General features: G+C 44.7%; 1 protein-coding gene and 1 long non-coding RNA gene across 4 annotated transcripts in view; both read right to left on the bottom strand.

Annotated features, from left to right (window-relative positions):
* The window catches only part of LOC311426402, a 579,678-nt gene that overhangs the window by 196,830 nt on the left and 357,322 nt on the right, over nt 1–25,526 (bottom strand). The gene's annotated exons all lie outside the window — the stretch shown is intronic.
* The window catches only part of LOC311426318 (homer protein homolog 1-like), a gene marked incomplete at its 5' end in the record, with an annotated part of 213,350 nt that overhangs the window by 115,444 nt on the left and 72,380 nt on the right, over nt 1–25,526 (bottom strand). For 2 of the 3 annotated variants that reach the window (XM_084502736.1, XM_084502735.1), the window contains one exon: nt 16,390–16,546. In XM_084502736.1, coding sequence (XP_084358862.1) covers nt 16,390–16,546 — 157 coding nt within the window. Of the gene's footprint in view, nt 1–16,389; nt 16,570–25,526 lie in introns of those variants that run through there. The other variant, XM_084502734.1, reaches the window with a different exon arrangement.

The following is a 25,526-nucleotide window of genomic DNA, read 5'->3' on the forward strand; positions in this document are numbered from 1 at the left end:
GTGCGCCAGTCCAAGCCAAGAGCAGCCAGTTTCTTCAGGAGAATGCTGTGGGAGACGGTGTCAAAAGCCTTGCTGAAGTCAAGGTAGACCACATCCACAGCCTTTCCCTCATCCACCCAGCACGTCACTTTGTCATAGAAGGAGATCAGGTTCGTCAAGCAGGACCTGCCTTTCATAAAGCCATGCTGACTGGGCCTGATCGCCTGCTGGTCCTGCAAGTGCTGCGTGATGACTCTCAAGATAATCTGCTCCATGAGCTTCCCTGGCACTGAGGTCAAACTGACAGGCCTGTAGTTTCCTGGGTCTGCCCTCTGGCCCTTCTTGTAGATGGGCGTCATGTTTGCTAGCCGCCAGTCAACTGGGACCTCCCCCGATAGCCAGGACTGTTGATAAATGATGGACAGTGGTTTGGCCAGCTCCTCTGCCAGTTCCCTCAGTACCCTTGGGTGGATCCCATCCGGCCCCATCGACTTGTGCACATCCAAGTGCCGTACCAGGTTACCAGCCAGTTCTTCGTGGATAGTGAGGGCCACATCCTGCTCCCCATCCCCTTCCACCAGCTCAGGGTACTGGGTATCCAGAGAACAACCGGTATTGCCACTAAAGACTGAGGCGAAGAAGGCATTAAGCATCTCCACCTTTTCCTCATCTTTTGTAACTAAGTTTCCCCCCGCATCCAGTAAAGGATGGAGATTCTCCTTAGTCCTCCTTTTTGTGTTGATGTATTTATAAAAACATTTTTTGTTATCTTTAACGGCAGTAGCCAGATTGAGCTCCAGATGAGCCTTGGCCTTTCTAATTTTGTCTCTGCACAGCCTCGCTACATCCTTATAGTCCTCCCTAGTGGCCCGCCCTCTTTTCCAAAGATTATAAACCCTCTTTTTTCTCCTAAGATCAAGCCACAATTCTCTGTTCAGCCAGGCTGGTCTTCTTCCATGCCAGCTCGTCTTTGGGCACGTGGGGACAGACCGTTCCTGCACCATTAAGATTTCCCTCTTGAAGAGCGCCCAGCCTTCCTGGACTCCTCTGCCCTCCAGAACCGCCTCCCAAGGGACTCTACCAACCAGCGTCCTGAGCAGCTCAAAGTCAGCCCTCCGAAAGTCCAATACAGCGGTTTTACTGGTCCCCTTCCTGGCCTCGACAAGAATAGAGAACTCCACCATTTCATGGTCACTCTGCCCAAGACAGTTTCCAAACACCACATCTCCCACCAGTCCTTCTCTGTTTGTGAAGAGAAGGTCTAGCGGGGCACCACCCCGATAGGCTCACTAACCAGCTGCGTCAGGAAGCTATCTTCCACGCTCTCCAGAAACCTCCTAGACTGCTTTCTCTGGGCTGTGTTGTGCTTCCAGGATATGTCAGGGAAGTTGAAGTCCCCCACGAGAACAAGCGCTGACGATTTCGCAACTTCTGTCAGCTGCCTGTAGAACTCCTCATCCATCTCCTCATCCTGGTTTGGTGGTCTATAACAGACTCCAACCAGGACGCTAGCCTTGTTGTCCCTGTCGATCCTAACCCAAAGGGACTCGACCTTGTCATTCCCAGCCTCGAGTTCTACAACATCGAAAGACTCTCTAATATAGAGAGCCACACCACCACCCCTTCTATGCTGCCTGTCCCTTCTGAAGAGCTTATAGACAGTCATTGCAGCACTCCAGTCATGAGACTGGTGCCACCCCGTCTCCGTGATGGCAAAGAAGTCATAGCCTGCCTGCCGCACGATGGCTTCCAGCTCCTCCTGCTTGTTACCCATGCTGCGTGCATTGGTGGTATTCTTGACAGAAGATGTAGTGATGCAGGGGGAAGGTTGCCTAGCCTTAGGCACCCTTTCCAATTGTTATGGGCTTTTGTCTACATCATTGTTTGCTTGACTGTCAAGTTCTAGAGCCTCATACCTGTTGTGTAAAGGTAGCTGGGAAGGTGAGGTAGGCAGGGAGAGTCCTCGCCTACCGCCTTGAGCAGAAACCTGCTTCCATTCCCCCCCTTGTCCTAGGTCCCCTCCTACTGCCTAGTGGGTTGGGGGAACCTTTGTCTTTTGTGTAGTGACTGGCTCATGAGTCTGTCTCAGAGAGGGTAGAGTCAATTTCTCTCTCTGACTCCCTGATGCTCCTCAGCCTACTCACCTCCTACCAAAGCCCTGCCACCAGGCTGAGCAATTCTTCACAGAATCACAGAATCACAGAATTTCTAGGTTGGAAGAGACCTCAAGATCATCGAGTCCAACCTCTGACCTAACACTAACAGTCCCCACTAAACCATATCCCTAAGCTCTACATCTAAACATCTTTTAAAGACCTCCAGGGATGGTGACTCCACCACTTCCCTGGGCACACCTCTCACAGGCATACCCACTGCTTCTGTCAGACACTGACAGAAGACTCAGGCACACCCTGCAGCCCAAGACCTGGACGGCCATGTGTTTCCCTGAGACCTCTGTCTGGGTAGCCACATCAGTAGCTGTGGCTGGAGAGGCCACAAGGGATTCAGAGGCCATGGCTTTCTGCTGGGTGGATACTGTGGCTGGACTCTTCACAAGCAGGTTAAAACCACCGTTGGAAAACAAGCGGTGAGAGCGCCCTCCCTGCTCGCCCTGCCTGCACGAACTACTGCGCAAACTGCCACGCTACACCCGTCCTGGTTTTGTTCACCCGTTCCGTTCACCGCGCTCCTGGTCGCTTGCCCTCCCTAGGGGCCGCCTTTGTACGGCAGGGGAGGGGGCACTGCTGGCTTCGCATGCACCTGGTCAGCTGCCCTCGCGAGGGCTGCCGTGTCCTAGTGGCTCCCTCAGCTGCCTCAAGTAGCCTCAATGCAGGAAAAAAGCCCTTCCCGCCTTGATCCCCTGCTCTACTGCAGAACACGTCTACCCTGGAGCTGATTGAACATGATGAAAAAGAAGATGTACAGCTTTTGGTATACAATGAAATAGATTCAGATGGAGCAAGTATTGTAGATGAAAGGCAGGGAAGTAAAGACTTTAGGGGGGAAGTAGGATTTAGTCCAGTCACGGTGTTAGGAATGTTTTAACAATTCGTGTCAATAAAGAACAGTCCTGTCTGCCTCTGGGTCCTGCACTGGCAATTTAATTCTTGAACCACAGGTGCAGTGTGTCCCAGTCTCCCCCTCATTCTAGTCAATTTATCAAGTCTTCAGAAAATACTCCTCAAATTTATGAACCTGTTTGCCTTTGTTATTCCGGACTTCTATTTCTAACAGTTACAGCCTTTTTTTTTTGTCTTCTTCCAGATTAACTTAACACTGCTATAGGTGTGACTGTCCCTGTGAATGGCTGGTGAGGAATGTTTTAATTACTCGTGAAGTGTCAGTAAGAAAGCTATTTGTGTTTGTATGAAGTCTTTGATATCTGGGGGTTTCAGAACAACTGATAACAACTAGTGACTGTTATGGGATAGTATGCAAGCCTCTGATATCTGGCCAGGTGGCCAAGAGATTAAAAAGAAGAAAAGCACTGTTTGCTTACCTTTATTCTTTTAATAAATCCTATTTTTTTATTTAATCCTATTTTGAAGATTGAGCCATTTCTAACAACGGGGAGAATGAAGGCATGAAATCCAGTAGCAATTCAGGCCCCCCTTCAGGAAGCGGTAGGACTCCAGGGATTACCGTTTTTTGTAGAAGTACATTTTCATCTTCTGGCTTAATAAATTGGAAGGAGTCAGCTGTGTCCTCCCAATAAAATCCTGAGAAATGTACTATTTCAAATAATTGTGCTTAATCACAGTCCTGACTGGAAAGATATGCATGTTTTGTTGAATGTAAGAAGAGAGACATTTGGTGTTAAAGAAGGCTAATGAGGAAAACAGAAGGGAAGGGATGGAGAGGTTAATGTCAGAACAAGAACCTCCTTGGGATCCAAATACAGACAGAGGTAAAATGCTTGTAAAAAAAACACAAAACAAAACAAAACAAACAAACAAACAAACAAAAAGTTAATTTTGTATGGAAGTAAGCATGGAGTACTGAAGCCTAAAAATATTTCTAAGTTATATCAAGTAACTCAAGGTCCTAATGAGGACCATCAGCATTTTATGAAAGATTATGTGAAGTAGCTAGGAAATGGACAGATTTAAATTCTGATGATGAGGCAAATAAAGTAATATTTTAATATGCTGTTTATGGGACAATCAGCGCCTTATATTTGGAAGTAGTTGCAGTGAGTTAGGGGGAGTTTCAGGAATGTTTGTTTCTCAATTAATTGAGATAGCTAATAAGGTATATAATAATCAAGATGAAGTAGAGAAGAAGGAAAGAAAAAAAGAAACTGAAGAATGAAAAAATGCAAGGAAGTTTGCTTGCAACAGCTATGGTTCAAGCCCAAATGTTGTCACATGGTAAAACATTTCAAAAAGGAGGAAGAGGCAGGATGATAGGAAATCAAGACATAGGAAGAGGATGAGGGAGATATGTAATATTTACCTCTCATCCATCTTACTCATTGGGATTAAATCAGTGTGCATATTCTTGGGAAGAGGGGCATTGGAGGAATGAATCATAGAATCATAGAATCATAGAATATCCTGAGTTGGAAGGGACCCTTAAGGATCATCAAGTCCAACTCTTGACACCGCACAGGTCTACCCAAAAGTTCAGACCATGTGCCTAAGTTCACAGTCCAATCTCTTCTTAAATTCAGACAGGCTCGGTGCAGTGACCACTTCCCTGGGGAGCCTGTTCCAGTGTGCAACCACCCTCTCTGTGAAGAACCCCCTCCTGACGTCCAGCCTAAATTTCCCCTGCCTCAGCTTAACCCCGTTCCCGCGGGTCCTGTCACTAGTGTTAATGGAGAAAAGGTCTCCTGCCTCTTGACACCCCCTTACGAGGAAGTTGTAGACTGTGATGAGGTCTCCCCTCAGCCTCCTCTTCTCCAGGCTGAACAGGCCCAGTGACCTCAGCCGTTCCTCGTACGTCTTCCCCTCAAGGCCTTTCACCATCTTCGTAGCCCTCCTCTGGACACTTTCCAACAGTTTCATGTCCTTTTTATACTGTGGTGCCCAGAACTGCACACAGTACTCGAGGTGAGGCCGCAAAAGCGCAGAGTAGAGTGGGACAATCACCTCCCTTGACCTACTAGCGATTCCGTGCTTGATGCACCCCAGGACACGATTGGCCCTCCTGGCTGCCAGGGCACATTGCTGGCTCATATTCAACTTGCTGTCTACCACGACCCCCAGATCCCTCTCTTCTAGGCTGCTCTCCAGCGTCTCATCGCCCAGTCTGTACGTGCAGCCAGGGTTTCCCCGTCCCAGGTGCAGGACCCGGCACTTGCTCTTATTGAACTTCATGCGGTTGGTGATCGCCCAGCTCTCCAACCTGTCCAGATCCCTCTGTAAGGCCTTTACGCCCTCATTTGAGTCCACAACTCCTCCAAGTTTGGTGTCATCAGCAAACTTGCTCAAAATACCTTCTATTCCTACATCCAGATCGTTTATAAAAATATTGAAAAGTACCGGCCCTAAAATGGAGCCTTGAGGGACCCCACTGGTGACCGCCCGCCAGCCTGACGCAGCCCCATTTACCATAACCCTTTGGGCCCTGCCCATTAGCCAATTGCTCACCCATCGTATGATGTTTTTATTTAGCTGTATGGTGGACATTTTGTCCAGTAGGATCCTATGGGAAACCGTGTCAAAAGCCTTGCTGAAGTCCAAAAAAATCACATCAGCTGGTTTCCCTTGATTGACTAGATGGGTGATCTTATCATAAAAGGAAATCAGGTTAGTTAGGCAGGATCTACCCTTCACAAACCCATGCTGGCTGGGACCAATGACTGCTTTGTCCCCCAGGTGCGCCTCAATAAGTCCGAGAACCAACTTCTCCATGATTTTACCAGGCACTGACGTGAGACTGACAGGCCTGTAATTGCTAGGGTCTTCTTTCTGACCCTTCTTGAAAATTGGCACAACATTTGCCAGCTTCCAGTCTACCGGGACCTCTCCAAATTCCCAGGATCGTTGAAAAATAATTGAAAGAGGTTCCGCGATGACATCCGCCAGCTCTTTCAGCACCCGGGGATGAATCCCATCCGGACCCATGGACTTGTAGGGATCCAGGTGGAGTAGCAAATCCCGCACCCGTTCAGGGTCAGTTGGGAGTTTGTCATCCCCACCGTCCCGGTCCTCCAGCTCAGGGCACCCTGGGTCCCGAAGCCCATCATCGGCATTGAAGACAGAGGCAAAGAAGGCGTTAAGCGTCTCTGCTTTGCCTATGTCATCGTCTGTGAGGAGACCTTCCCTATCAAGGAGCGGCCCTATGTATTCTTTAGTTCTCCTTTTTCCATTTACATATCTAAAAAAACCCTTTTTATTTTCTCTCACAGACACAGCCAGCTTCAACTCTAGCTGTGCTTTGGCCACTCGAACTTTCTCCCTACAAACACGAACAGCATCCCTGTATTCTTTCCATGACGCCTGGCCCTCCTTCCAGTAGCGAAACACTCTCTGTTTCCGCCTAATCTCCATTAGAACATTCCTGGTCAGCCACGCCGGCCTCCTGCCCCGCCTGCCTGACTTGCGATATTTCGGAATTGCCTTATCTTGTGCTTCTAGGAGGCATCGCTTAAAGAGTGACCAGCACTGGTGGACATCGAGGCCTTCAAGAGCAGTTTCCCAGGGGACCTTACTGACTAGTTCCCTGAGCAGCCTGAAGTCCGCTTTCCCCATATCTAGGGATGAGGTTTTGGTGGCACTTTTCCTTCTGTCACCATAAATTTTGAACTCAACCACTTCATGGTCGCTATGACCGAGGCGGCCACCAATCACCACAGAATGTCCAAAAGTGCACTAATCCAAAGAGCCAAAATTAACAAATGTTCCTGAAGTGGTCTTGTTAATGACTGGCATGGAAGACTCGAACTGAAGGGGACCAGGGGTAGAATCATCTATGGCCCCAGCAGAGCCCCTGGTTCCAGTAAAGATGGGGAATGAGGTTATAATATTTTTAGTAGATCCAAGAACCACTTATTTGGTAGTAAGCAATTGCAAGGGACCAATGAGTAAATTCTCTATGCCTGTGATTGGGCATAGATAGATTGAAGACACTTTGGGAGATTAATAGAATCAAGTACTGACCAAGATCAAGGACAAAGTAGTGCCATTTGCATGGGTAACTGTGAAACTCAGGAGAGCAAAATCAGCAGAACCAGTAAAAGTAGATGGGAGCTGAAGCTCTAGTAGGTAATGCAGGAGGTATGCTACTGGAGCATGGATGTTACGAATAGAAAAGAAAAAAAAAAAAAAGAAAAAAAAAAAAAACCAAACAAACAGCCTTGAAAATTTGAGCTTTGTCTTAAGAACAACCCTAAAATACAGATAAAAATTCCTTCTGTCAAGGTGAAAAATAATGATTCCTGGTGACTACCTGCAAATCGATTTTTCTGAGTTACCTAGGTATAAACAATATAGATATCTCCTTGTATTTGTGGATATCTTTTCTCGTTGGTCCAAAGCTTTCTTGTGTTGAACCAATTAAATCAGGGAAGTAAATAATAGAAATCATAGAATATCCTGAGTTGCAAGGGACCCACAAGGATCATTGAGTCCAACTTGGCTCCACACAGGTCTACCCAAAAACTCAGACGATATAACTCAGATCATTGTCCAAAGGCTTCTGAAAATTCTATGGGCTTGGTGCCATGACTACATCCCTGGCTGGGGAGTGTGTTCCAGTGTGCGACTACCCTCTTGGTGAAGAACCTGTTCCTGATATCCAGCCTGAACCTCCCCTGTCACACCTTAACTCCATTCCCTCGGGTCCTGTCGCTGGTCACTAAAGAGAAAAGATCAGAGCTCCCCCTTGTGAGGAAGCTGTAGACCATGATGAGGTCTCTCCTCAACCTCCTCTTTTCCAGGCTGAACAAAACAAGTTACTTGAGCCACTCCTCATACATCTTCCCCTCTAGGCCCTTCACCATCTTTGTAGCCCTTCTCTGGACAGTATCTACTGAAAGTAGTCCAGTATCTACTGAAAGAAAAAATCCCAAGATTCCAGTGGAAGCAGGGACATGTGGCATGGGAAGGGTACAGGGATGCCATCTGTATGTGCAGGGATGAGATAAGGAAAGCTAAGTCACATATGAAACTAAAATTGGTAATGGATGCAAAAAATAACAAGAAGAGATTTCATAGGTACATTGGCCAGAAAAGAAAGGCCAAGGAGAGTGTACCGCCTCTGATAAATGAGAAAGGTGACCTAGTAACCACAGACATGGAGAAGGCTGTGGTACTCAACAACATCTTTGCCTCCGTCTTTGCTGGCAGTCAGGCTTCCAACATCTCTCGAGTCCCTGAACCTCTAGTCAGGGGCTGTAGGAGCAAAGTCCCTCCCACTGTAAGCATGTTCAAGACCATGTAATGAAACTGAACAGGTACAAGTCTATGGGGCCCAATGACATGCATCCCAGTGTCCTGAGGGAACTGGCTGATGCAGTTGCCAAGCCACTCTCCGTAATATTTGAACAGTCATGACAGTCAGGTGAAATCCCTGGTGACTGGAAAAAGGGAAACATCACTCCCATTCTTAAAAAGGGTAGAAAGGAAGACCCTCAGAACTATAGACTGGTCAGAATCAGCTCTGTTCCTGGGAAGATAATAGAACACATCCTTCTGGAAGCAATGTTAAGGCACATGCAAGTCAAAGAGGTGATCTGAGACAGCCAGCATGGCTTTACTAAGGGCAAATCATGCCTGACCAATCTTGTGGCCTTCTATTATGGAGTGACTGTATCAGTCAATAAGGGAAGATCAACCAGTGTCATCTACACTGGACATCTGTAAGGCCTTTGACATGGTCCCACATGACATTCTGGTCTCCAAATTGGAGCGATGTGGCTTTGAAGCAGATAAGGAATTGGCTGGATGTCTGCACACAGAGAGTTGTGGTCAAGGGGGTCCAGGTGGTGGCTGGTGATTGTACAGGGTCTGGCTGGAATGTTAACTTTCCCTGCAGCAGCCCATACAATGCTGTGCTCTGCACTTGTAGCTGGAACAGCAGTGTTATCACACCAGTGTTGTGTCTACTGCTGAGCAGCAGTGGCACAGCATCGGGCCTCTCTCTAACCCTCCTAGGGGGTGGGCAAAAAGTGAGGAGAGAAACATCACCAGGGCAGCTGACCTAAACCAACCAAAGGGATATTCCATAACATGTGGTGTCACACTCAGCAATAAAAGGTGGAAACAGGAAGAAGAGGGGAGGGGTGGGCTCTCACTGTGAAAACGTTGGTCCTCCTCCCGAACACCAGCTACGTGCGTTGAGGCCCTGCTTCAAGGACGTGGTCAATCATCGCTCATTTGTGGGAAGTAGAAAGTAATTTCTTTCCTCTGCACTTCCACATAGCCTTCATTTATTTTATGTTTGTTTTCCTCCCTTTTTATTTTCCCTTTCCCCCTCCCTTTTCCCCTTTCCCTTTTTATTTCCCTTTAGTTAAATTGTTTAGTTCATTGTGGTGGTTTTACCGTGCTGGGCAGCTAAACCCCACAACCGCCCTCTCACTCCCCCTCCTTTAGATGAGGAGGGGGAGAAGTAAAGCAAAGAACAACTCACGGGTTGAGATAAGGATAATTTAATTAAAGGGAAATAATTATAATAATTAAATAAAGACTACCATGAACTAAACAATTTAACTAAGGGGAAATAAAAGGGAAAGGGGAAAAAAGGGAGGAAAACAAACAAACAAAATAAATGAAAGCTATATGGAAGTGCAGAGGAAAGAAATTACTCTCTACTTCCCACAAATGAGCGATGATTGACCACGTCCTTGAAGCAAGGCCTCAACGCACGCAGCCGGTGTTCGAGAGGAGGACCGACGTCTTCTCAACGAGAGCCCACCCCTCCCCTCTTCTTCCTGTTTCCACCTTTTATTGCTGAGTGTGACACCACATGGTATGGAATATCCTTTTGATTGGTTTAGGTCAGCTGCCCTAGTGATGTTTCTCTCCTCACTTTTTTGCCCACCCCCTAGGAGGGTTAGAGAAAGGCCCAATGCTGTGCCACTGCTGCTCAGCAGTAGACACAACACTGGTGTGATAACACTGCTGTTCCAGCTACAAGTACAGAGTACGGCACTGTATGGGCTGCTGCCGGGAAAGTTAACATTCCAGCCAGACCCAGTACATTCATAATAATATTTATTTAATTATTATTATTATTTCCCTTTAATTAAATTATCCTTATCTCAACCCATGAGTTGTTCTTTGCTTTACTTCTCCCCCTCCTCATCTAAAAAGAGGGGGAGTGAGAGAGCAGTTGTGGGGTTTAGCTGCCCAGCACGGTAAAACTACCACAGTGATGAGTGGTATCCCTCAGGGGATATCTAATATCATTATTAACAACATAGTGGGATCAAGTGCATCCTCAGCAAATTTGCAGATGTCACCAAGCTGAGTGGTGCGGTTGATACAAGAGAAGGAAGGGATGCCATCCAAAGGGACCTGGACAAGCTAGAAAAGTGGGCACACGTGAACCTAATGAGGTTCAGAAAGTCTACATGCAAGATTCTGCACTTGGGTCAGGGCAATCCCAGACAGGAGTACAGACTGGGAGAAGAACTCATTGAGAGCAGCCCTGCAGAGAAGGACTTGGGGGTTCTGATGGATGAAAAGCTTGACATGAGCCTTCAGTGCACGCTTGCATCCTAGAAGGCAAACTGCATCCTGGGCTGCATCAAAAGAGGAGTGTCCAGCAGGCTGAGGGAGGTGATTGTCCCCCTCTATTCTGCCCTTGTGAGGCCCCACATGGAGTACTGTGTCCAGGTCTGGAGCCCCCAGGAAAAGATGGATATTGATCTGTTATAACGGGTCCAGAGGAGGACCACAGATATGATCAAGGGGCTGGAGAACCTCTCCTATGAAGAAAGGCTGAGAGAGCTAGCTGGGGTTGTTCACCCTGGAGAAGAGAAGGCTCCAGGGAGACCTCATTGCAGCTTTTCAGTACTTAAAAGGGGCTTGTAAAGAAGATGGAGGGCAACTTTTTGCTCAGTCAGATAATGACAGGACAAGGGGGGATGGTTTTAAGCTAAAAGAGGGGAGATTCAGATTAGATGTTAGGAGGAAATTTTTCACTGTGAGGGTGGTGAGGCACTGGAACAAGTTTCCCAGAGAGGTTGTGGATGCCCCATCCCTGGAGGTGTTCAAGACCAGGTTGGATGAGGCCCTGGGGCACCTGATCTAGTTGGTGGCATCCCTGCTCATGGCAGGGGAGGTAGAACTAGATGGTCTTTAAAGGTCTCTTACAGCACAAGCCATTCTATGATTCTGTGATTTGGAGTACCTGATAGGGGGCCTCACTTTGTGGCAGCAAACCCCCATGGAGGCCAAATAAGAAAGTTGTGCCAGGAAACTCAGTTGAAGTGGACAGAAGTTTTCCCAGTAGTTTTACTTAGAGTCCGGATAACTCCCAGGTCTCAAATATAAGCCCATTTGAAATATTGTATGGGAAGCCCTATACTATAAATTTGACTGGGAAAACTGATCAGATGGATGTAACTGGGAATCAAGCACTTACAGTTTTCCATTTGTCTTCAGGAAAAACTTTGTGTCTCATCCACAGATACACACTATTAAGGGCGCTGATTCCGGTGGATGCACTGGTTCACTCCCTTTGTCCTGGAAAGCCTGGAGGGAAGACCCCCTAACTGAAAAGTGTAAAGGAACGTTTCTGATGCTGTTAATGACAAATACTGCTGTGAAACTTAGACAGATTGACTTGTGGATTCATTATACCTGAGTGAAAGCTGCTCCTCCACAGCTACGGAAAACTGAAATAACAGGGTCTTCAAAGTTGAAAATCACCGAAGTTAATGGACTATAAATTTATAGTCTTAGACTGTATAAACTGAAGTTTATCTCTATTAGTGTGTCTACCTTATATATGTATGTATATATATACACTTTCTGTGTAAAGGCATAAGTTTCTTTAAGTTAGAAAATGAGTGGAATAAAGTGATTAACAGCCTTTTGTTGATTGAGAGTAGTCAGGAAGCCAGGGAGTGAAGGAAATCAAGAAGTGTTTTTGAATCCCTGGAGCCAGAGCACCCAGTTTGAATTGATAGCTTCATATGGGTTTTTGAAGCCTGGCAATGGTTGACGTCTTGCTTTCTGGATCTAAAGTTGTGGGTAAAGAAAATTTTATTTGTACTAGTTACAGCAGTAGTTTTCTTTGTTTGTATCTAAGTGTTAATAGAGTGTACATTTAAATGTTGCTCAAAATTATCAAATGTTGAAATGAAAAGATGAGGCTCATCTAACTTTAGGAGGTTAGATAAGTCTCAAAGGGGGGGAATTATGATACGAGTGTATAGTTAACTCTGTTTTCTGTGAAAGAGATCAAATATGTACTTTGAGGAAAGGGCAAGATAGCCCAGGCCTTAGAGGTGTCCAAAGGATGATTAACTGAGGAACTGCTAATCATGAAGACCCTTCTGTTGATATTCTTGAGGAAAACATCCTGACTTATGCCTTTGAATACTTCACCAATCAACATAATATGAATAGTTGGCTGGAAAACAAGAGTATTCTAATGTGAACTGTCTGTGAACTATCCTTATTATAATAGTAAAAATCATGCCCCTAGGCTGGGAGACCGTGGCCCAACAAGGGATCTTTTCTTTCTAAGGATGTACAGAATTATTCTGTCATGTCAGCAGTATGCTAATTATGTAAACAATCAGAGACTATGGGAATTGTACAAAGATGTATTTGTATTGATTGTAAAATCAATAACGGACTGTATAAAAAGTGGCATGGAATATCCTTAGGTGTGCCAGCTTTGTGGGAAACCACCTAATACCCAGACTTAAGCAATTCTGAAATAAACAATATCTTGGCCTAGTGTGTAGACTGGCTTATTGCATACCGGGTAATGATTTCCAACTTTTTATTGGACAACAACCTGAGCCACTGCAACTGAGCAGCCACATGCATTTCATTCTCTGCAATGTACAAACCCACAGGGTGCTGTAAACCCCACCAGCACTGAGGCTTTCAATAAAATCTGTTTGGATCATATATTTATCGCCACCTGAGGGCAATTGAGAGTTTCAAAGCTAACACAGTTCAACAAATGTTTTTGGCAGCTGGCAACATGTAAAATTGAGACATTTGCAATGTAAAATCTGTTTTTTTTAAAAAACAAAACAAAACAAAACAAAACAAAATCATTTTTATTTAGTTTCATTTCAAAACTCACAACCATAGAATTACATTATAGTTTTTTCTCCTTTGCCAATGTAATACTTCTGTCTGACCAATAGACAATATGAGGCATTGTAGCTGAATGCCATAAACCAGAGATTATCTGAATGCATTCTGAACTTAAGAATACTTTAGATTTATATTTAGCCCTTTGTACATATTACATTTTATATGCACAGACATGTTTAAAAAATGTAATAATAATAATAATAATAATAATAATAATAATAATAATATCTGTGAATTATGCCAAAAAAAACAAACAGTTCTTCCATGGGTCCCCCCCCACTATTCTTCTTTGAAGACCCTGTTTCTGAGGTGTTGTGATAACTAAAACAATGAGTCTTAATCAGAGAGACTGGGATCTAAGATACATAATGCTTGGGATGAAAACATTAAGACTACAGCAGAGAGAATAAATAAAAGTGATAGATTGAATTATCAATATACCTTGCCAATAGCATTGTAAATACAAAGGAAATGCAGAAGACAAAATAGTAAATAAATAGATGAACAACTGCTTGACAATGCAACTCAGCAATCGCTTTGCAAGAGTTGCAGCTTTAGACAAAGGCAGAAGAACCCCAATGGATATCATAACAAGGATTTTGTAAAATGTGCAGATCAATTTAGGTGCTACACATTACAAATAGTAGCCCTGATTTCATACAGTATCTAGTCCCAATCCCAAATTTGTGTGTTTTTTGTTGTTGTTTTTGGCTTTAGTTTTGTTTTTTTGGGGGGTGGGGGGGTTGCTTTTTTATTTTTAATAAACAGTCACAGAAAAAGCTACTTTAATTATTTGATGAAATGAAAAAAAAACAACAACATTTGAAGGAAGGCTGGAAGGGAGGAAACAAAGTAAGAGTTAAACTTTGAAAATTTTGGGTAGGCTTTGGTACCAGAGTCTCAGTCATCTGAAGTATTATCATATAGAGATCTCTGAAAGAAATCTGTGAGTGCTGCTATGCTTATACAGAGTATTTCAGCTCCAACCATCATGAATTGACACATCTCCAGAAATTGCAATTGAAAGTCTCTTCAAAGGATTATAGCTTTTGATTATACTTTGCATATCTTTAATGTCCTTATTGCATAGATTTCTGATGTGCTGTTTGTAAAGTTACTGTCTTTATACCCACTTGGGGTAGAACCAAAGGAACTGTCAAGTACTTTCCCAAGTCTTCTAAATTAATATTTTAAAAAAGGTTTCTTACAAAAGAAGCTCAACACATTATCTTTCCTAAGTAAAAACAAACAAACAAACAAACGAACAAACGAACAAAACCATAACCCTCCCTCAAACACAACCCAACTGAGTTCTGATAAAAGCTTACTATGCAGTGCTTTATTGGGAAGGAATCATCACATTCCCTACAGCAAAAATTGGAAGATGATGTAATGAAGGACTTACTGAATGATTATAGGCACTGAACAGATGTCTTCCATAATGCTGAAGCCAATGATAATGATACATCATTGAATGCGGGGATGAAAACAGGTTATTATAACCATATGTTGGGAGGAATGGGTTAAAAGCGGAAGATTGGTGAGAAGGATGAGATCAGAACGAAAGACTGTTGAGGAGGACTGTAAATATGCTCAAGTGACCTTGCAGCTGGGAAGGTGTAAAGTCTGGAAAGCAGCAGTGTAAAAAAGCGCATAAATTGTACCTACTGCTTTTTATGCTCCATGTATTTGGCAAGTAGCGCATCTGTGTATAGATAACATAGGTTTCCGGTAGATTTGGATGTGCCGTATTGGACACGCTTGAGCTCCTGGCCTTGGTACAGAGAAGATCAAAGAAGCACAGTGAGGATCACAGCATGATGGTAAAAACTGCCTGCACAAACCCTTGATAAACAGGTGTAAACAGCAGGCCTGTTATCCTCTAGCATGGACCAAGCTTAGCAGTGCCTGTGTCCCTGCTTGTGTGCCTCTGCCTGGGTGTTGCTTCGGGGATCCCCTGGTGTCCTGGTTTCAGTTAGAACAGAATTTTCTTCCTAGTAGCTGGTGGAATGCTGTGTTTTGGCTTAGGATGAGAAGAGTGCTGATAACACCCCGATGTTTTAATTGTTGCAGAGCAGTGCTTATACCAAGCCAAGGACATCTCAGCCTTTCGCTCTGTCCTGCCAACAGGCAGGCTGGGGGTGCAGTAAGAGCTGGGAGGGGACAGACCCAGGACAGGTAACCCAAACTAGCCAAAGGGGTATTCCATACCATCTGACGTCATGCTAAACAATATATAGGGGTGGCTAGCCGGGGGAGGGGGCCGGACTGCTCGGGGTTAGGCTGGGTATCGGTCAGCGGGTGGTGAGCAATTGCATTGTGCATCACTTGTTTGTACACATTATTAGTAGTAGTACTATTATCACCATTGTATTATCATTATTATTATTATTATTGTTATTATTATTTTCCTGTCTTATTAAACTGTCTTTATCTCAACTCACGGGCTTCACTTTCCATTTCTCTCCCCCGTCCCAGAGAGGGAGGGGGAGGGTGAGCGAATGGCTGCGTGGTGTTTAGCTGCCAGCCGGGTTAAACCACGACACCCAGTTGTCAAAGTAATGAAAATAATATTATTTTTTGTGTTTTAGCTGTGGGTCTGTTCTTGTTCCTGCTGCCTGCCTGTGCTGACTCACACACACTATTTGTACTTTTTAGTATACATCACAGGGAATGCCCTTTTAGATTGACGAGGGGGAATGGGCTTAAGTTGCGCCAGGGGAGTTTTAGGTTAGATGTTAGGAAGAACTTCTTCACTGAAAGGGTTGTGAGGCATTGGAACAGGCTGCCCAGGGAAGTGGTGGAGTCACCATCCCTGGAAGTCTTTAAAAGACGTTTAGATGTAGAGCTTAGGGATATGGTTTAGTGGGGACTGCTAGCGTTAGGTCAGAGGTTGGACTCGATGATCTTGAGGTCTCTTCCAACCTAGAAATTCTGTGATTCTGTGATTCTGTCATTGCTTAAATTCAGCAACAGATTTATCAAAGTAAATATGAATGCATGGAGAATAATATTTTCCAATGAACACTTAAAACATCTAATGAAACAATATAACCCTTTTAACACATCAGTAATCTCTTAGATAACAAAAGCATCTGAGAAGATACATGAAGGACATCAGACTGGAAAATAAATGCAAAAATCAATCAGCAAACAAATTCTCTAAAATAAAACTTACCTTTGATCCATCCAAACTGATTATCCTGTAGACATTTCTTATGCTGTCATAGAAGTAGGACACAGTAACAGCATGCTTGCTGGTGGGAACCCAGTTCTTCTTAGTGTTTGGGTCAATGTGGAAGACATGAGCTCGGGTGCTGAAGATGGGTTGCTCCCTGAAGGACAGAATAAAAGCCATGAATCTAATTGGGACATAAGCAAGTAGAGGAAAATGGAATGCTACACACGTCCAGCTGAAAAACTGAACTTGGCTGAAATGCTCGTATAAGGAATTTTTTGGATCTGGATGTAAAACCATGGCAAGAGCACATGCGGAGGGACAATTTGACGTTCAGATCCTGAGCTGTCAGCGTGATAACACCACTAGGGAGCAGCATGTGGTAAGGGTCTACCGCTGGAGGTGGCAAGATGAGAATGGGAAACAAGTGTACTTTAAACATTTCTGGTCAGCTCGTAATATGACAAGCCGCTAAGGAGAACTTGGTTGTAATTGCAAATGGGATGTGGGCCCTAAAGGGACCTTATTGGGTGTGTGGCAAACATGCCTACAAAATGCTACCAAAAGACTGGTCAGGAATCTGCTATGTGGGATACATAAGACCCTTGTTCTTTTTATTGTCACAAATACAAGGAAATCATTTAGGAATAAAATTATATGATGATCTGAATAGAGTGAAACAATGTATTGATGCTTCCTTAGCCAGGGGTAGTGCCTAAAAATGGAGAGAGGATGAATGGCTTCCTGAAAGAATCATACAGCATTATGGACCAGCTACCTGGAACCCGAATGAGGTAATATCGGAGGCTCAAGAAACTATTTATAATTTGAATCGAATAATTAGTTTGCAAGCTGTCCTTGAAATTATAACCAATCAAACAGCAATGGCTTTGGATCTTTTGGCTGATCGGTCCACCCAGATGAGGAATGCTATCTTTCAACATAGAATGGTTTTAGGCTATTTACTAGCAGAAGAGGGGGGAGTGTGTGGAAAACTAAATGATTCCAAATGTTGTTTTTTGATGTTAATTGATGATAATGGGAAAGTGGTTAGACAGATAACAAAGGAAATTAGGAAATTAGCCCACGTCCCAGTACAAACTTGGAAGGGTATGGATTGGGATTTGTTTTCATGGATGCCCGGTGGACCATGGGTTAAAAGGATGTTATTTTTATTTTTATGTGGTGTAATGATGTTATTGTTTATACCTTGTATGATACCTTGCTTTACATTATTGATACGCTGAATAATAAATAGTACCCAATTTGTGATGACATCAGTAGAGAAGGAAGGTGATATGTCAATAATGATGCTTAAGAACTGGACCCCCCAAGAACCAACTGATGAAATCCCGTTGTTACTGGCAAAAGTTGAAAAGGAGACATGAAGATAAGGGATTGTGAGGAATGTTTTAGCAATTCGTGTCAATAGAGAGCTTGAAGGGAAATGTATTTGTAGACTTTTCCTTGAAGTCTCTGATATCTGGGGGGGGTTCAGAACAACTGTTAACTATTATGACTATTATGACTATTGCATGGGACACTGTGCAAGTCTCTGATATCTGTCCAAGAGATTATGAAGAAGGGGAAAGCTGAAGGACAACTAAAAGAAAGCTTGCAGGGGACGCTGCACAAGTCTCTGACATACAGCCAAGTTGGACAAAGGGGAAGGTCAAGAAAAAAAAGCTTGGGAGGAAGACTATGAGCCTTCAGCATGAAAGACCCCCCAGAAGGACCCCCAGAGACTGATACGCATGCTCCAGTAGGAGGGTTTGGATTCCGGAAACTAATTATAATAACCCTGTTTTTTTCTAGAAGTAGTAATGAATATGTATTAGCCTAGGAGCATAAAAATCAACTGCTTGATATAACTGGTGTGTGTCTTGGTGGAGCAGAGACTCCCAGCGCACCCAGCACTGTTTGCTTACCTCTATTCCTTTAATAAATTGTAAACTTAGATTATAGTCCTATTTTGAAGACTGAGCCATGTAATTACTCTAAAACCGACATTAATTAGGGTCAGGGACATATAATGTTAAACCCAAACTCTTTGTAGAGTCACACCTGAATGTTTTCACAGCAATAGTAAATATGTGTAACACACATAGTTCAAAGTTAACTGCTTAGCAAATAAAATTATGTAAGGTAAAAAAATTACTGCACTTCAGAATTTATAACTTATTATTCTTCATGAACATTACCAAGATATAAAGTATTGCATAGAAATCAAAAATTTTTTTGTATCACTAGGATGGTTGTCAGTATAAAATTAGCTACATTTTATTGATAAATAGATTGCTTTATTGTTCAGGGAATATTGTCATCAAATCCCACCAAAGATATGAAATACCAGAATATTAAGTTGGGTTTAACTTTGTAGGTTTTAAAACTATTTTGCTTTCTCCCATTTCTAGCACGTGAAGAAACACATCCTTCATCCCTGCCCTCATCACCCTGTAAGTAAGAGGTAAGTTCTAAATACATTTTTCCATCTAAAATAAAAACAAAATTCAAAACAAGATTTTGGGTACTCATAGTCAAAGGGTTTCGATCTGGCCTCATTACAAAAGAGTACATGCGAATTCTCAGAAACATCCCTACTTCTTAGCAGCAAGAGCAGCCAGGACTAGCTGCTTTAAGCAGTGGAATCACAGAACGGTTGAGGTTGGAAGGGACCTCTGAAAGTCATCTGGTCCAAACCCACTGCTCAAGCAGGGACATCTAAAGCAGGTTGCCCAGGACCATGTCCAACCTGCTTTTGAATGTCTCCAAGGCGGGATACTCCACAGCCTCTCTGGGCAACACACTCCCATGATCAGTCACTCGCACAGTAAAGAAGTGCTTCCTGATGTTCAGATGAAATCTTGAGTTCCAGTTGGTACCCATTGTCTTTTGTCCTGTTGCTGGACACCACTGAAAAGAGCCTGGCTCCATGTTCTTTGCACCCTCTCATCAGGTATTTATATAGAATCAATAAGGTTGGAAAAGACCTTCAAGAACATCAAGTCCAACCATCCATCCAACACTACAAGTCCACTGCTAAACTGTGACCCCAAGTGCCACATTAACACATCTCTTAAATACCTCCAGGGATAGGAACTCCACCACTTCCCTGGGCAGCCTGTTCTGATGCTTGACCACCCTCTCCATGAAGAAATTATTCCTGCTATCCAATCTAAACCTCCCCCAGTGGAACTTGAGGCGATTTCCTTACATCCTATAGCTTGTCACATGAGAAAAGAGACTGTCATTGCAACCTCCTTTCAGGTAGTTGTAGAGAGCAATGGGGTCTCCCCTGAGCCTCCTCTTCTCCAGACTAAACAACCCTGGTTCCCTCAGCTGTTCCTCATAAGACTTGTTTTCTAGTCTCTTCACCATCTTTGTTATTTTTCTCTTCTTCTGATGGAGACCAGGATGCCACTGGCCTTCTTGGCCACCTGGGCACACTACTGGCTCACGTTCAGCTGGCTGTTGACCAGCACCCCCAGGTTCTTTTCTGCAAGGCAACTTCCCAGCCACTCTTCCCCAAGCCTATACCGCTACATGGGGTTATTTTGACCCAAGTGCAGCACCCAGCACTTACCCTTGTTGAATGTCATGCAATTGGATGTGGCCCATTGATCTAGCTTATCCAGATCCCCCTGCAAAGCCTTCCTACCCTCAAGCAGATCAACACTTCTCCCCAACTCGGTATCATCCACAAACTTACTGAGGGTGCATTCAGTCTCCTCATCCAGATCATTGATAAAAATGCTAAACAAAACTGGCCCCAAGACTGGACTGAACATCCCTCAAGGGGATGGGGAAGTTTCTGAAGTCAATGACGAGATAATACACACTGTGACTACCCCAGAGGACCAACCATCTATGGTATCAGTCGCCCCCATAGTCAAGTCAAAACAATGGAAATGGAAGTCAGCTCGTTTAGTAAGGGAAGAAGCTCCTCCTAACGAAGAGGGAGAAGAGGAAAAGGCAGGCACCTCTAAAGCAGTGTTATCACAACAACATCAGAGAGAAGAGATGGAAATCATAAATCAATCAGAAACTACCTGATCCCTATCCCTGAGTGAGTTGCGAGAAATATGAAAGGATTTCAGTCGTCATCCAGGTGAACACATCCTCACCTGGCTGCTTCAATGCTGGGATGCTGGGTCCAATAGCCAACAATTAGAAGGCAATGAAGCCAAGCAGCTGGGATCCCTCTCTAGAGAAATGGTAATTGACAAAGGAATTGGGAGAGGGACACAGGTTCTCAGCCTCTGGAGGCGACTCCTGGCAGCTGTGAAAGAAAGGTATCCCCAGAAGGAAGATATTGTATATCAAGTAGGCAAGTGGACCACCATAGAGAAAAGTCTCCAGCACCTGAGGGAATTAGCTGCGCTGGAGATTATTTATAGTAATTTGAACCATGAACAGACACCTAAAGACCCTGATGAAGTCCAGTGCACAGCATCCATGTGGTGGAAGTTTGTACGGGCTGCACCCTCATCACATGCCAGCACACTGGCAGCAATGAATTGGGATGAGGGGATGGGGCCAACAGTGGATACTGTGTCCAACCAGCTTCATAAATATGAAGAAAATCTCTCTGCCCAGTATGGGCCTGCATTTCAGATGTGGCAAAACTGTCCCAACGGTTAGAAGAACACATAACTTCCTCCTCACCTAGATGGAGGAATCTTTCAGCCATTAAGTGCCAGCATTCTCCAGCTCAAGCAGCAAAGAATCCAGGACGCAAACCACAGGGCACCTTGTGGTTTTATTTATGTGACCATGGGGAAGATATGAGGAAGTGGGACGACGAATCGACCTTGGCTCTAGCTGCTTGGATACGTGAACTGCGGAAAGATACAGCAGCAAGAAAAAAGGCCCCTAGGAGGATTACTGCCCCAGTTTCTGTTGGGCAGTCCCCCAGAGGCAGTAGAAGGACTAGTATTACTCCTGACCCTGACGAAGAGACCTCTGCTTCACATTTGGAAGAATTAATTGACAGATGCTCCAACCAGGGCCAGTGGGACCCTGCCTCTGGCCAGGTAGAGGAGAGGGACAACCGGATTTACTGGACTGTGGGGATTTGATGGCCTGGCACACCGGAACCACAGAAATATAAAGCTTCAGTGGACACAGGCGCACAGTGTACTGTAATGCCATCAGGCCACCAAGGGGCAGAACTCATCTCTGTCTCTGGAGTGACAGGGGGATCCCAACAACTAACTGCATTGGAAGCTGAAGTGAGTCTAACTGGGAATGAGTGGCAAAAGCACCATACTGTGATTGGACCAGAGGCTCCGTGCATCTTCAGCACAGACTACCTCAAGAGAGGGTACTTCAAGGATCCAAAAGGGTACTGGTGGGCTTTTGGCATAGCTGCTTTGAGCACAGAGAAGATTAGGCAGCTGTCTACCCTGCCTGGTCCCTCAGAAGACCCTTCTGCTGTAGGATTGCTGAGGATTGAAGAACAGCAAGTGCCAATTGCGACTACAACTGTGCACTGTCGGCAATTTCGCACCAACTGAGACTACCTGTTCCCCTTCCATGAGTTCGTGCACCGGCTGGAGAGCCAAGGAGTGATCAGCAAGACTTGCTCACCCTTTAATAGTCCTATATGGCCAGTGCTAAAGTCTAAAGGCGAGTGGAGGCTAACGGTGGACTATCGCGGCCTGAATGAAGTCACGCCACCACTGAGTGCTGCAGTGCCAGACATGCTAGAACTCCAGTATGAACTAGAGTCAAAGGCAGCCAAATGGTATGCTACAATCGATATTGCTAATGCATATTTCTCCATCCCTCTGGCAGCAGCATGCAGACCACAGTTTGATTTCACTTGGAGGGGCATTCAATACACTTGGAATCGACTGCCCCAGGGGTGAAAACACAGCCCTATAATTTGCCATGGACTGATCCAGACGACACTGGAACAGGGGGACGCTCCTGAACACCTGCAGTACATCAGTGATATCATTGTGTAGGGTAATACAGCAGAACAAGTTTTTGAGAAAGGGAAGAAAATAGTCCAAATTCTCCTGAAAGCTGGTTTTGCCATTAAACAGAGTAAGGTCAAGGGACCTGCACAGGAAATCCAGTTCTTGGGGATAAAATGGCAGGATGGACGTCGCCACATTCCGACGGATGTGATCAACAAAATAACTGCTATGTCTCTGCCAACTAGCAAAAAAAGAAACACAAGCTTTCTTAGGCTTTGTGGGATGTTGGAGAACGCATGTTCCAGGCTATAGTCATCTTGTGAGTCCTCTATATCGAGTGATTCGAAAGAGGAACTCTTTCGAGTGGGGCCCTGAGCAACAACAGGCTTTTGAACAACTCAAACAAGAAATAGCTTGTGCAGTGGCCCTTGGGCCTGTCCGTACCAGACCAGTTGTGCAAAATGTACTTTACACTGCAGCTGGGGAGCATGGGCTCACCTGGAGCCTCTGGCAAAAGACCCCAGGAGAAACTCAAGGTCGACCTCTGGGCTTCTGGAGCCGGAGGATCAGAAGCCAATTACACCCCAACCAAAAAGGAAATATTAACAGCATATGAGGGGATTTGAGCCGCTTTAGAAGTTGTGGGTACAGAAGCACAACTCCTCTTGGCCCCATGGCTACCTGTGTCACATTGGATGTTCAAAAGGAAAATTCCCACTACACTCCATGCGACTGATGCTACGTGGAGTAAGTGGGTAGCATTAATTACACAGCGGGCTCAAATGGGGAAACCCAACCGCCCGGGAATCCTGGAAGAGATTATGGACTGGCTGGAGGGCAGGGATTTTGGAGTGCTGACAGAAGAGGTAACCCATGTTGAAGAGGCACCACCATACAATGAGTTGCCAGAAGACAGAAAGCAGTATGCGTTGTTTACTCATGGATCCTGTCATGTGGTAGGGAGCCATCAGAAATGGAAAGCTGCTGTGTGGAGTCCCACACGACAAGTTGTGGAGGCCATGGAAGGGGAAGACGAGTCGAGTCAGTATGCAGAAGTGAAAGCTATACAACTGGCCCTAGAAATTGCCAAAAGAGAAAAATGGCAAGCTCTGTATCTCTACACTGAGTCATGGATGGTGGCAAATGCTCTTTGGGGGTGGCTGCAGCAGTGGAAACAGAGCAACTGGCAGCACAGAGGTAAACCTATCTGGGCTGCTACCTTGTGGCAAGATATTGATTCCTGGGTAGAAAACCTGGCTGTAAAGGTACATCATATAGATGCTCACATACCTAAGAATCGTGCCCCGGACGTAAAACAGAATAACACAGAGGTGGATTGAGCTTTGAAAACTGAAGTGGCTCAGGTGGACCTGGACTGGGGATGTAAGGGTGAGCTGTTTGTAGCTCGATGGGCCCATGAAACATCAGGACATCTGGGGAGGGATGCTACATACAGATGGGCTCGTGATCAAGGGGTGGACCTGACCACTGAGGCCATCACACAGGTTACCCATGAGTGTGAGACCTGTGCTGCAATCAAACGAGCCATGCGGGTAAAGTCTCCCTGGAACAGGGGAAGATGGTTAGGGTTTCAATATGGTGAGGCCTGGCAGATTGACTACATCGGACCACTCCTACAAACCCGCCAAGGTAAATGTTACATACTTACTGTGAGAAAAATCTCAAATTATTTTCTTCAGACAGGACCTTCTGTGAAGCTATTTTATTCGTGATTGCAATGACAGGCGTCCTGTCAATCAGGAGCGCATTTTAGTAAACATATCATAACCTTTTATTCTCTATTACCTGACACCTGATCACCTCCCCTGTTTCCTCATTGGCTGAGCACTACAGGTTCACAAGCTACTCAATGCTCCTCTATACCATATATGTACATATATGGTACATATATATACATATATAACATATACATAAATGGTTTTCTTTTTTTTTTATCAACCCTTTAATTTCTCCCTTTTCCATTTTTTTTCTCTTTTCTTATGTTTTGAGAACTTGTGATCTTTGTTTTTTTACTGTTCTCACACTGCTCATCCTGTTTTTCTCAAGCTTCTACCTTATTTTGGAACAGTGAGGCCTTCTACTGTCCACTTATCTACTTAGCATTTCTCCTTATTATGACTACACAACTACCTTTGAATACAGAAAATTAGATCTCTACTGCAAAAACACAACTTAGTTTCTCATACTTACCATGGTAGAAGCAACTACTGGGTGGCTGGAAACATATCCAGTACACCATGCCACCACCTGAAACACTATCTAGTGCCTGGAAAGACAAGTGCAGTGGTGACATGGTACACCAGAGAGAATTGAGTCCAACGATGGGAGTCACTTCCGAAAAAATTTGGTCACTTCCTGGGCCAAGAGACATGGCATTGAGTGGGTGTATCACATCCCTTATCACCCACAAGCCTCTGGGAAGGTTGAGAGGTACAATGGACTGTTAAAGACTATGTTACGAGCATTAGGTGCTGGGACGTGGAAACAGTGGGACATAAATCTACCAGAGGCCACTTGGCTAGTGCGGTGTAATTGCCTGAGGTAACTAGGGAAATAAAACTAACATTCGCATTTTAAGGAAAATGTACAGCATTGAAGAGGCTTTCAGGGTAGGGCGTAGCTGCATTACCTAAGTGTTCCCTAGGCTTCCAACCTTAGATGCTATTGCGCTGGGGAAACCTGGTGTGCTAGCTCTAAGGAACAGTAAGGAGCATAGAGTGGAGTGGAGACACCATGTCCAGGCTCTGTGACCAGGTGGGGACTCGATTGTTCTTGTGCACACCGAGACCAATAAGCTGCACTTTATGCCACCCTGAGCCAAGGACCTGTCATGTTTTGACAAATGCTGTACCCTAGTGTACTTTTTGCTATCATTATAATATCATTATAATACCAAAACACACCTCCATCCCAAAAGCTACCCACCTCCAAGGTGCAACCACCCCTCAACGAGCATGCGCTCTGAAATTCTCGGAGCCTATTACTTTAAACGGAGACAGGAGAACTTTTCACCAATCATAACTAAGATATGCTTGACTAGAGTCACTCAAGCTCCACCTAAAAGATAGAAAATAATATAAATTGGCCTAAGAGAGAGGGGATGTTAGGGAAGATACCACCGTCAGGGGAGATACCATCCCGAGGGAATACAACATCCTTAGGACCTCCTGACTCCTGGGATCAGTCGACGGG

This window comes from Aythya ferina (genome assembly GCF_964211825.1).
Source record: "Aythya ferina genome assembly, chromosome: W".
Classification (NCBI taxonomy): domain Eukaryota; kingdom Metazoa; phylum Chordata; class Aves; order Anseriformes; family Anatidae; genus Aythya; species Aythya ferina.